General features: G+C 57.7%; 1 protein-coding gene across 1 annotated transcript; it reads right to left on the bottom strand.

The window, feature by feature from the left end:
• Nucleotides 1-4,704: 4,704 nt before the first annotated feature.
• On the bottom strand, nt 4,705-10,058 carry Pheta1 (PH domain containing endocytic trafficking adaptor 1). The gene is given in 5 exon segments (XM_052755282.1): nt 4,705-6,091; nt 6,093-6,647; nt 7,812-7,892; nt 8,565-8,649; nt 9,910-10,058. Coding segments are annotated over 2 exon segments (714 nt in total). The 5' UTR covers nt 6,624-6,647; nt 7,812-7,892; nt 8,565-8,649; nt 9,910-10,058; the 3' UTR covers nt 4,705-5,908.
• Nucleotides 10,059-10,389: the final 331 nt, after the last annotated feature.

The following is a 10,389-nucleotide window of genomic DNA, read 5'->3' as shown; positions in this document are numbered from 1 at the left end:
CCATTGGCTACATGATTTGGTTTTGAGAGACTCTCATGTGACCCAGGATGCCCTCAGACTCACTCTGTAGTGAAGGGTGACTTTGAACACCTGATCTTCCCTCCTGAGTGCTGGGATTATAGGCATACACCACCATGCCCAGAAATACTGTTGTTTTTTTTTAACTGAGTACCAGCGGTCAAATATGGGGGTGTGTCCCATAAGCACTTCAGTGCCAACTTCTGAAAACTCTAAACTCTGACTGTACTGGGCCACCATCTGTGGTGACTACAGCCAGCTGAGGAGTGGCCTTCCTTGCCCATGGCCTGAATGGGGACTGTAGCATCTGGTTGGTGACTGAGGGCAGGATCCCAGCTGCTCTGAAGACAGCCTGGGGTTGGAAGCCCCATTGTGGCCTCGAGGCTGGGTGGTTGGACTCTGGAGCCTGGGACTAGGGGTCAAGATTGAGCCTTGCTTTTATACCTGTGCCCACAAGCCAGGACCCTCAGCCGGTCTATAAATGGAGTGGGGAATAGGTCTGTGCTAAAAGGGCCTTCCCCAGACAGGCACAGCACTGCCCCTTCCCAGCTGTGTCATGCAGGCCTGTTTCCACATCTGTCAAGTGGGGTGTTGCAGCAGTAGCTCATGGTGCATTCTGGGGTGGCGGTTTGGAATTGTGTGGAGCTGGGTACACCTCTCCAGTGTCTGAACCAGGAGCTCGACAACCATGTGACTGTCATCTGAAGCAGGAGATGGGGGTGGGGGTGGGGGGTGGGGTTGTCTTGTCTCATGCCTCGACCATCACTCACCCATGAACCAGAGCCACATGGAGTAGCTCAGATGGTTCACTGGTAAACCTTTCTATAACCCCTGGTTTCCACACATCCTCTCAGGGGAGGACTTGGTGACTCACTCTCCCCACCATGGCTGGGAGAACTTGCCTGAATCCCGAAGGCTGGCTCCCAGGCAACACAGGGTGGGGGTGGGGAAGCTGTCCCATGAAGGGTGACCTGGCAGGCTGGCCCCGGGCGTCTCTGAGTCAGGGAGCCAGACTGCCTGGTTTCCATACCAGCCCCACTTCTGAGAGCTTTGTGTACATTGAGAGAATGCCTAAAGCTCTGTATGCCTTAGTTTCCTGGGCTGTAAAGTGGGGATGGCTATCCATTTCCTTTAAAGTGGGGATGGCTATCCATTTCCTTACCGGGCACCTGTAAATTTTGGATTACTGGGGACTAATCATTCTGGCCCCAGGTCACCACTCTTAGGAAGGTTGAGAGACTGATGGGACAAGGTGATATATTCCTGTTATCCTAGCTACTCAAGAAGCTGAGGCAGGGGGATTCCTGAGTCTAGCCATTCAAGAACAGCCTGGACAACATGGCAAGACTTCCTTGAAAATTCAAAACAAAACAAAAACCTAGTCAAAAATCCACATTCTGGGACCCCTGCAGGGAGTGCAGGCCTGGGATGTCACTTGAGACCCTACAGTAGCCAGGGGTTCTTGTCAGCTCTGGGGACAGGGGTTCCTTTGGGGATCATCAGCTTTGGTGTTGACATCACGTCAGCTGTCCTTTGCCCTGAAGTAGAAACTTGAAGGAAAACACCAAGCTGTGGAATTCTGATCTGGGGGAGGGAGAGGAGAGGGATCAGGATGGACTGGGAAAACCTGGAGGCCTTCCTGGAGGAAGCAGGTTTGGACGGGTGCAGAAGAGAGAAGTGAGCTGAATGGGGGGTGATTTGACATACGTTCGTCTAGCTAGTGTTTATTTAGTGACTACTGCATGTTCCGTGCCTTGGTAGAGGAACCAGGAGGGAAGTGCATCAGGCCTGGGGTCCAGGAGTTCTTCATGGAGAAGAGGACACCTTGACACAATGAACCGTGACAGGAGACGGAAAGGGGTCCAGAGGGAAGTGAGCGCAGAGGGTACCGTGGGGCCAAGAACCCACCAGGAAGAGGCCAAAGGAGGCTGCAACGTGGGGAAGGGGAGCATGGGAAGGACACAGAGGCCCGTTTGAGAAGCACCACGGGGCATGATGGGAAGCATGCTTCTCCGGAGGGTACTTACTGGGGAGCTCCAGCAGGCATGAGGCAGTGGGTGTTGCATTTGGATTTGCATCTTTAGCCAGGTGGGTCCCTCTGCCTGCCCTGACTCACCCCTACCCCCACCTGAATGAACGATTGTATTCTCCTCACTTCCCCCATCCCACCCCATCTGGGTCCATCTTTTTGTTGGTTTGGTTTGGTTTGGTTTTGTTGAGACAGGGTTTCCCTGTGTTGCCTCGACTGTCCTGGAACTCGCTCTGTAGACCAGGCTGGCCTCGAACTCACAGAGATCCGCCTGCCTCTGCCTCCCGAGTGCTGGGATTAAAGATGCGCACCACCACTGCCCATCTTTCTAAAGCTCAGCTCTGTATAGCCTTGGTGGGGTTAGTTGCTATAGAAACTGGGCCTTCACAGCACCCAGATGCAGAAGCCACCCCAAGACCCAAGAGCAGCGGGGTGGGACAGAAGTGACCTTGTCCAAGGTGGCCCACCGGGGAGCTAGCCTGTGACGCTACCCTGAGGCACCCACAGGCCAGCCTTAGAGCCAGGCAGCCAAGCCTGTGCTGGTTTCTCCCTCATCGATCACTTAGGACTCCTTTTCCTCATCTGTGAAATGGCTGTGACTGGAGACCAATGCTTGAACTCACTGACGAGAGGTACTGTATGACGCTGCCCTCCTTCGGTGGCTCCCAGTCCTGAATGCTTCTCTCCCGCAGTCTTGAGGCATGAGTCTGAGGCTGGCCGCCCCCTGCCTCAAAGTTCCATTCCCAACACCAAAAAGGAGACAAAACAGGCCCCCGGACTGATTTTACTCAGGGCTCCAGAAATACTGTTCTCTCTGCCTGTGTGGCTGTGCCCAGGCAGGGGGTGGATGCCAGTGATGTTACCAGCCAAGGCTCTGGACGCACTCAGCCAGCAGCCCAGTGCGGCTGCCCCTCTCCTCACTACCCTAAATCTCTACATCACAGCCATCCTCATCCGTTGAGACCACAAGGCCCACAGGTACGCATGCCCACCATCCCGATGGATCCAAGCCTGCATGTGGCTGTGGTAAATTAGTGCTTCTGGGAACACATATGCACACCGAGCCCCTCTCAGGTGCCTGTGTCATCCGTGGTTCTGTCTTTGACTCTCTGAGGAACTGTCCATGCACTGGGGTCCATCCCTCCACATTTCCACCATCGACCTTGGTCACTTTTTTTCTGATGGACACTGGGTGCCCCCCCCCGCTCACATCTCACATCTCATCGGCCGAAAATGGGTCAGGGGTCATTCTCTGGCAGTCAGATGGCAGCACCATGGCTGATCCAAGTGAATTAACCACTTGGGGTGGGTGGATGCGTAACCGTAACCTCTGGCCTGAGTGTTCCTCCATCACTGGTGACTTCTTAGAACATTCCTGACCCCACACAGTACCTCTAGATCTGTCCCTGCACGTCAGCACTGACTAACTGCCCCCAAGGCCCCCTGTCACTCGAAGGAGTATTTTGGTAAGGGCATACCTGTGACCCTGCCTCATGGAGCAACCCCCCCTTCCCCCCACCCCAATCCTGTGCCCAGCAGGTAGTCACCAGTGCCCTGACTCAGTCCCCACAGTCAGCTATGGCCCCAAGGGGAATGGGAGGACTCAGTGTGTGCTGCACCCAGGAGCACATGGTCCCCTGACCTTGATTTTTTTCGGGGGGAGGGGGCAGAGGGGGAAGGAGTCTCAAGACAGGGTTTCTCTGTGTAGCCCTGGCTGTCCTAGAACTTGGTCTATACACCAGGCTGGCCTCAAACTCAGAGATCTCCCTGCCTCTGCCTCTCGAGTGCTGAGATTGAGGCGTGTGCCACCACCGCCCTGTGGAAGATGGTTTTGACTGGAATACCCTGTCTATAGTCTTCCGTGTACCTGCCCCCAAGGCAGTGATGTCTGCTGTGACTCCTGGGTCCCCACTTCTTCACTGGGCTCAGGGGGGCTTTACAGAAGGGAAGCTACACAGAGAAACCCTGTCTCCAAAAAAACAAAACAAGAAAAAACATAGCAGACATTACTAATCAATTACAGATTCTTTCTCTCAGTTTTCATGTGCCAGGATTCTCTGCAGTCAACCCCTGAGCTACCAGGAACAGGCCAATAAGAAGGGTTTGTTGTTGAGACAGGGTATCACTGTGTAGCCCAGGCTGGTCTCCAGCTAGAGCGCTTCCTGCCTCAGCCTTGATTGCTGGGACAGGTGTGTACTATCATCAGGCTTCGACCCTTTCCCATTTACCATCCTCCCAACCCTTGGGTGGTTGGGCCCACCCACATGTCAATCATCTGCCCATCTTTTTTTTTTTTTTTTTTTATGCCCTGTGGTCCTCCATGCACCTCCTAAGGGCACCACCAGCCACAGGGTCAGAGGTTGACATTCCAGTTGACGCTCCAGCTGTGTGGCCTTGGCAACCTCTTTGATCCTCCGTTTCCCGCCTCACAAGATGAGGCCAGTGTCCTCCCTAGGAGGGGACAGGACTGCCTGGCTGAAGGACCCACCAGGCACATCAAGTGTGGATTCCGTGGGGAGGAAAATAATACAAGCAGCCATCACTTGACGAGTTTTTATTCTGGCCCTCGTACCCTTGTCCACGACTGACATCTCTCTTAGCCCTAGAATCAGCTGGACCTCATCTTTGTGCTTTGGGAAAAGAGGGCATCTCTCCCCCTGTCCCCCCCGCCCCCCTCCTCCCTGTACCTTTAGAGTTTGTAAAGCCATCCCAGACTGGAGTCTACACCTCAGCCCTCCAGCTGGGCCCCCCGCCAGGAAGTCCTGAGCCCCACCCAGTGGGAGAGTGGAAAAGACAGGGAGCAAGTCCCCAGAGGCACCAGTGCAGACAGAGCTCGGGACAGAGTGAGAGGTAAAGGCCAAGTCAGCTAGCTGTCTCCAGCTAGGGCCGGGGACAGTGCCAGCCAATAGTCACAAAAGTGGGGGAGGGGGAGCGGACACTAAACTTCACTGCTGGAGAAAGACAGACGCAATACTTCAAAGTAAAACCAAACCCACAGCCAAGCCCTGGTCCCTGAGCCAGCAGGGAGCCAAGAGGCCCTGGTGGCAGATGTACCTACAGAACCCCAACCCGGGGCCTCCCAGGACAGAGGAGCGATCGGGGCCAGGGTGAAATCTGTCCGTCTGATGCAGAGATTGGAGTGACAGTGTCCTCCAGTCCCCAGGGCAGGGCACTGAGGAGGACTGTAAACAAGACCCAGGTGGGGCAGGTTGTCCCCGCCCGACACTCTGGAAGAGAGCCAGCACTGTGGTGAGTGAGGACGGACCCAGCAGGGGGGCCCACTGGTGACCTGGGTGTCAGGGGGCAGCAGCTGGGCTCTCCTCCCGCAGGCATGGAATCAGGCGGAGGTGACTGTCTCCTCCAGGTGAGCCTGCGAGGAAGCTAGGCCACAGCCCAGGACTGGCGATCAGGTGGCTCTGAGGCCCCACAGAGTTGTGAGGGCTTGCCGGCCTGCCTGCCAAGGCCGGGCAAAGTCTGCCTCAGCTGGTTCCAGGCCAGAGGCCTTGGGGACCTATCCAGTTTAAGCTCCACCTTCTACCTGCTGCTTCAGGCCCACAGGAGCAGCCCAGGCAGCAGCTACTGGGCCCAGGCCTCCCTCCGGATCCTTGTGAGGCCCGGCACCAGGTGGACCCTGGGCCAGCTCCAGGGCTGTCCTGGGGCAGAGTTCTCTAGAAACCAGTTGCTTGAGTTCTTGAAGCATGTTCAGGTCCTAGGTTCTTCTTGGCGGCAAGTGCCACTGACCCCAGAGGTCAGGTCTTCTGGGGCACATGTCCTATGTCCCTTGGCAGCCCGGTTTGAGTCCAGGCCGTACTGTGCTTAGGGCCGTCTGTACTCAGGCTTCCCTCACAGCCAGCACGCCCCTTAGGGCTGGTCCTGGGTCTGAGTCCCACCAGAACCAGAAGGATGCCAAGGGACCTCCACGCCAGCTAGGCCAGCCTGGCCTCCACGCCACTGGCTCCTGAGGGCCCGCACCTCCAGTCCATATCGCTCATGCAGCTGGGCAAAGGACGCCAAGGGCCCGTTGGACGAGGCCCTGCGACGGGGGTGGCAGCGGTGGGCGCTGGGGGGCTGCAGCAGCAGGTTGCTCGGGCAGCGCGCTCCACACTGCCCGGCCGTTCTCCTTGGGCCGCGGGTTCGAGGCCAGGCTGCGGTTGGTGGGTAAGGCGTTGGCCGGGCCGCCCTCGCGCATGGCTGCCAGCTGCTGCTCCAACTCGCGCACCACCAGGCGCAGGTAGTGGAAGCTGGCCCGCGACAGCGCCTTCACCCAGCCCTCCAGGGCTGCCTGGCTGTCGGCTGCCAGCACGTAGGGCCGCGAACGACCTCCGGAAAAACGCACGGCGAAGGCAAACTCCTCCCGGGCGTCCACCAGCTCCACCGTGCAACCCTCCAGCAGGATGACGCCCAGCGGCTCGCGGCTGGCCTCCGCCTCGAAGTAGAAGAGCATGTTGCCCCGCAGCACGAACCAGCGCCGGTGCGAGCCCGCCCCGCGCCCGCCACGCTTGTGCAGGAAGCCGGCGTTGTCCACCGGCGCGTCGCAGGTCGCGTAGAAAGCCAGGCTGCGCTCGTTCAGCTTCATGGCCGCAAGGCCTGCGCTGGTCCCCTGCACCAGAGCTGATGTTACTCCTAAGATCATCAACTCCGGGGCCATCAGCAGCCACCTTCCGCCACACCCACCCCGGGGCCCCAGGTGAGTACAGGGAGGTAAGACTCGAACCCAAGTCTCACACACGGCCACTCGGAGCCCTCCTACTGCCCTTGACTTGGGGGAAAGCATTAAGCATGCAGAGCCTCGCTGGACACGTAGCACAGGTTAGCTCCATCTGGCAGTGAATGACCTTGGGTGGCCTGGGCTGGTGTTCTGGTTGCATCCATGTGTCAGATGGGGAAACAGAGGCACAGCGAGGTCCGCCACAAAGCCAAGGTCACAAAGCAAGTTGGCTAGAGCCTCTGCCGGTCCCTGGAGGTTCCAGCTCTGTGACGCTCTGGTTTGTAGGTCAGGTTGGTGAGAGAGGGAGCCACAGAGAAGAGCATGAGGGTAGGGGGAACGGTGAACACCGAGGCCCGAGGGTGAAAGCCTACCGCTGTGAGGCAGGGGGATCAGAGGTGGATGGGAAGAGGAGGAAAATACCCCGAGAAGATAACCTAGATAAAACAGGGGCGCAGCCCAGACGGACAGAGAGGCACAGGGCACACTAACATATACCTCCCCAAAAGTACACACTGGGGCAGGGGTGGGTAGTAGGACTTACTGGGAGGTGGCACATAGGTTAGAAGTGTGGCCACTTAGAGGATGTCCTGTACCCTGTGGTCCCCATCACAGCCTCACTTTGCTCTCAGATGGCAGCCATACTTTCCAAGGGACGTATGTAGAGAGCCTGGAATGCGGCTGGCATTCAGCTAATGTCTACCTCTTCTGTCTGAGTGGCAGGCACTTACCAGAAGTCAGGAGGAATGAGGTCTGGGTGGTGGCTCTGCGGGGCCAGTCTGTGCTACCTGACAGGTGGCGGGAGAAATGGCTGCCAGGCAAATACTTATTTTCACGCCACCCACACGGCAGTCAGGGACAGCTTCCTGCCGAGCCAGAGGCTGGGGCCTGCCTGTCCCAACAGCGCTGGGGCCTGGGTCCCTGAGGGCTCTGGTGTGTGTAATCCCCACTCTGCCTCCTTGTGCTGTGTGGCTCCTTTAGAAGCCTGTTTCTCCCTGCGTAAGTGACTCGGGCATCCCGTCCCCAAACAGTCCCAGGTGCCCACCCCGCTCTGCTCACTCGCTTCACAGGTCAGCTCAGGCCCCAGGCTGGGTCACTTCGGTGCGCACAGTCAGCCTCTCTGGACCTCCAGTTCTTCATCTATAAAATGAAAGCAAAACCGTCTTAAGTTAAGGTTACGGCAACGAGACTGGGGACCCAGGGATGCAGGCCCTCTACCATGGTCACGTTAACAGTATACTTGGCTTCCCTCACGTCAGTCCTGTCTCAGTGAATGGCCCCTGGTGTTCCTCTCTCTCTAAATCACTGAGGCCAGGTGATCCCCCCGCCCCGCCACCTCCCCCCTCAATCTTCTAAAGCAATGGATGTCTAACCCCACTATCTCTAGGTCCCCATCGACGCTCGCTGGAACCTCTACAGCTGTCGCCTGCCTCCACCTTTGCCCCATCCTATCTTGCCGCCTCAAGGTAAGAACACCTCCCAAGGGCCCTCCCCTGGGCCTACAGAGGGATTCTTATCTCTCATAACTTCTACTCACTTCTCAGCACCCCCACCCCCACCCCCACCCCTCATCTCAGCTCCTTTCCCAACCTCTGCCTGCCTCTCACCAGATCCCAGCCACTCGGGCTGCCTTTCTGTCCCTCAAATGCACCAGACACTTTCCTGCATCAGGACCTTTGCCCTTGGCTGTTACTACTCTGCCTGGGGGTGCCCTTCCCTACCATACGGTAGGCTTCACCGCTGCCTGGGGGGAGGTATCCTCCAACCGTAAGAAACCACCAGGCACTCTACTACACCCCAGCTGAAGATTACCTGGGTCATTCATGCCTGCTCTGGGAGGGGAGGGTTTTTCTGTCTGGATTTGACTGCCCAGTGTGTAGCAGGAACTCTTGGGAGCCTACAGGACAAAGCAAACCTTTGTCAACAGGAGGGCGCTGTGACAAGGGGTAGTTAGTCACCATGCCCCGTTCACGGATGGGAAAACTCACCTGCCCCAAGAACAGGGCTCAGAGCATACAGCCCAAGTGGGGCACTAACCTTGGGGTCATTCTGTCCCACCAAGACTGACAATAACTTGCCTCCAGCCCATCAGCCACCCACGGGTGGCTGCTCAGATGGAGCCACCCTGGCCCGAGGTCACCAGCAGACAGAAAGCGCACAGCCAGGTTCCCAACCCTTACCTGCTCCAGCTGAGCAAAGAAAATAAGGCAAGCTCTAGCTTCCTCTGCAGGGAGCAAGTGCCCCCCCCCCAGGTTTTCCCAGCCACCCTGCTCTCCCTCCAGTTCAGAGTCTGCTGAGGGCACCACACTACTGAATCAGCGGGGCCTCGGCCTGATGCTTTAGGGACCGAATTCCTGTCCAAGTTGGTCCAGGGTGGAAGACCAGTCACAGCCACTTCCCAGACCCCAGATGCCTCAGCGGGCTTCACGGAGACTCAGAAAATGAAAATAAGGAAACACTGTGACACACTGTAGGGAAAGTATTCTAAAGTTGGCTAAACACCCAACGTGGTGATTCACACCTGTTATTCCAGCACATGGAAGGCAGAGGCCAGCCTGAGCTACACAGCAAGACCCTGTTTAAAAAAAACAAATAAAAACGGCACATGCCGGGCATGGTGGCGCACACCTTTGATTCTGGCACTCGGGTTGCAAAGGCAGGTGGATCTCGTGAGTTCGAGGCCTGTCTGGTCTGCATATATATATATATATAAGTTCCAGGCTAGCCCGAGCTACACAGTCTCAAGACGCTGTCTCAACAACAACAAACTCTATAAAAAGGCAGGGCTGGCAAAACAGTTCAGCGGATAAAGGCGCTTGCCGCCAAGCCTTCCGACCCGAGTTCGATTACTACAAACCACACCGGCAGAAGCAAAGAACCGACGGCTGCAAGCTGTCTCCTCTGACCTCCACACGCGCGCACGTAAACAAAAAAAAATTAAATATTAGAAAATGTAAGACAAGTGATGAGCCCACCACGCGAGGGGTTATAGCGGGCTCCAGAGCTAGGGCTCGAGGGAAACTGAGGCAGGGCACCACCGCAGAGCCGCAAACCCGGGCGGTGCACCACCGGGCCCGCGATGGAGGCCGCGGGCGGGTTCCCTGCGATGGCCGCGCGGATCCCGTCCCCGCCGCCGTCCCCGCCCACCCGGTCTCACCTGGCTGCGGGGCTGGCGCGACGGTCTGTCCGTCCCATGGCCCGGAACCGCTCGGGGGGGCCGGCGGCGAGCCGGTGCTTTGTCTCCCCGCGGCCGAGCGGCGGCGACCCGCGGACGCCCCTTTAACCCTGAGCGGCCCGCCCTGGAGGGGCCCGCCCCCCCGGGCCATACAAGCCCGCCCATTGGCCAGCCCCCACAGGTCCCGCCTCCGGATTCGCCACGCCCCCACGCGCGAGCCTGGAAACCACTCTTAAAGGGACCGTGCTGGGGTCGGGAGTCTCCAGAGGTCTGTCCTAGAAAAACGGAGGATCTGAGCCGAGGAGAAACTAGCGCAGCTTCAGAAGTTAAAGACGCAAAGCTTCCGAGACGGCTCGGCGGGTAAAGGCGCTTGCCGCCAAGCCTGAGGGCCTGAGTTCAAGCTCTGGGACCTATAATATGGAAGGCTCCAGAAGATTGACTCGCACAAGCTGCACTCTTGAC

This window comes from Peromyscus californicus, unplaced genomic scaffold, assembly GCF_007827085.1.
Source record: "Peromyscus californicus insignis strain IS unplaced genomic scaffold, ASM782708v3 Scaffold_2__1_contigs__length_46816999, whole genome shotgun sequence".
Classification (NCBI taxonomy): domain Eukaryota; kingdom Metazoa; phylum Chordata; class Mammalia; order Rodentia; family Cricetidae; genus Peromyscus; species Peromyscus californicus.
This window is presented reverse-complemented; position numbering and strand designations above follow the sequence as displayed.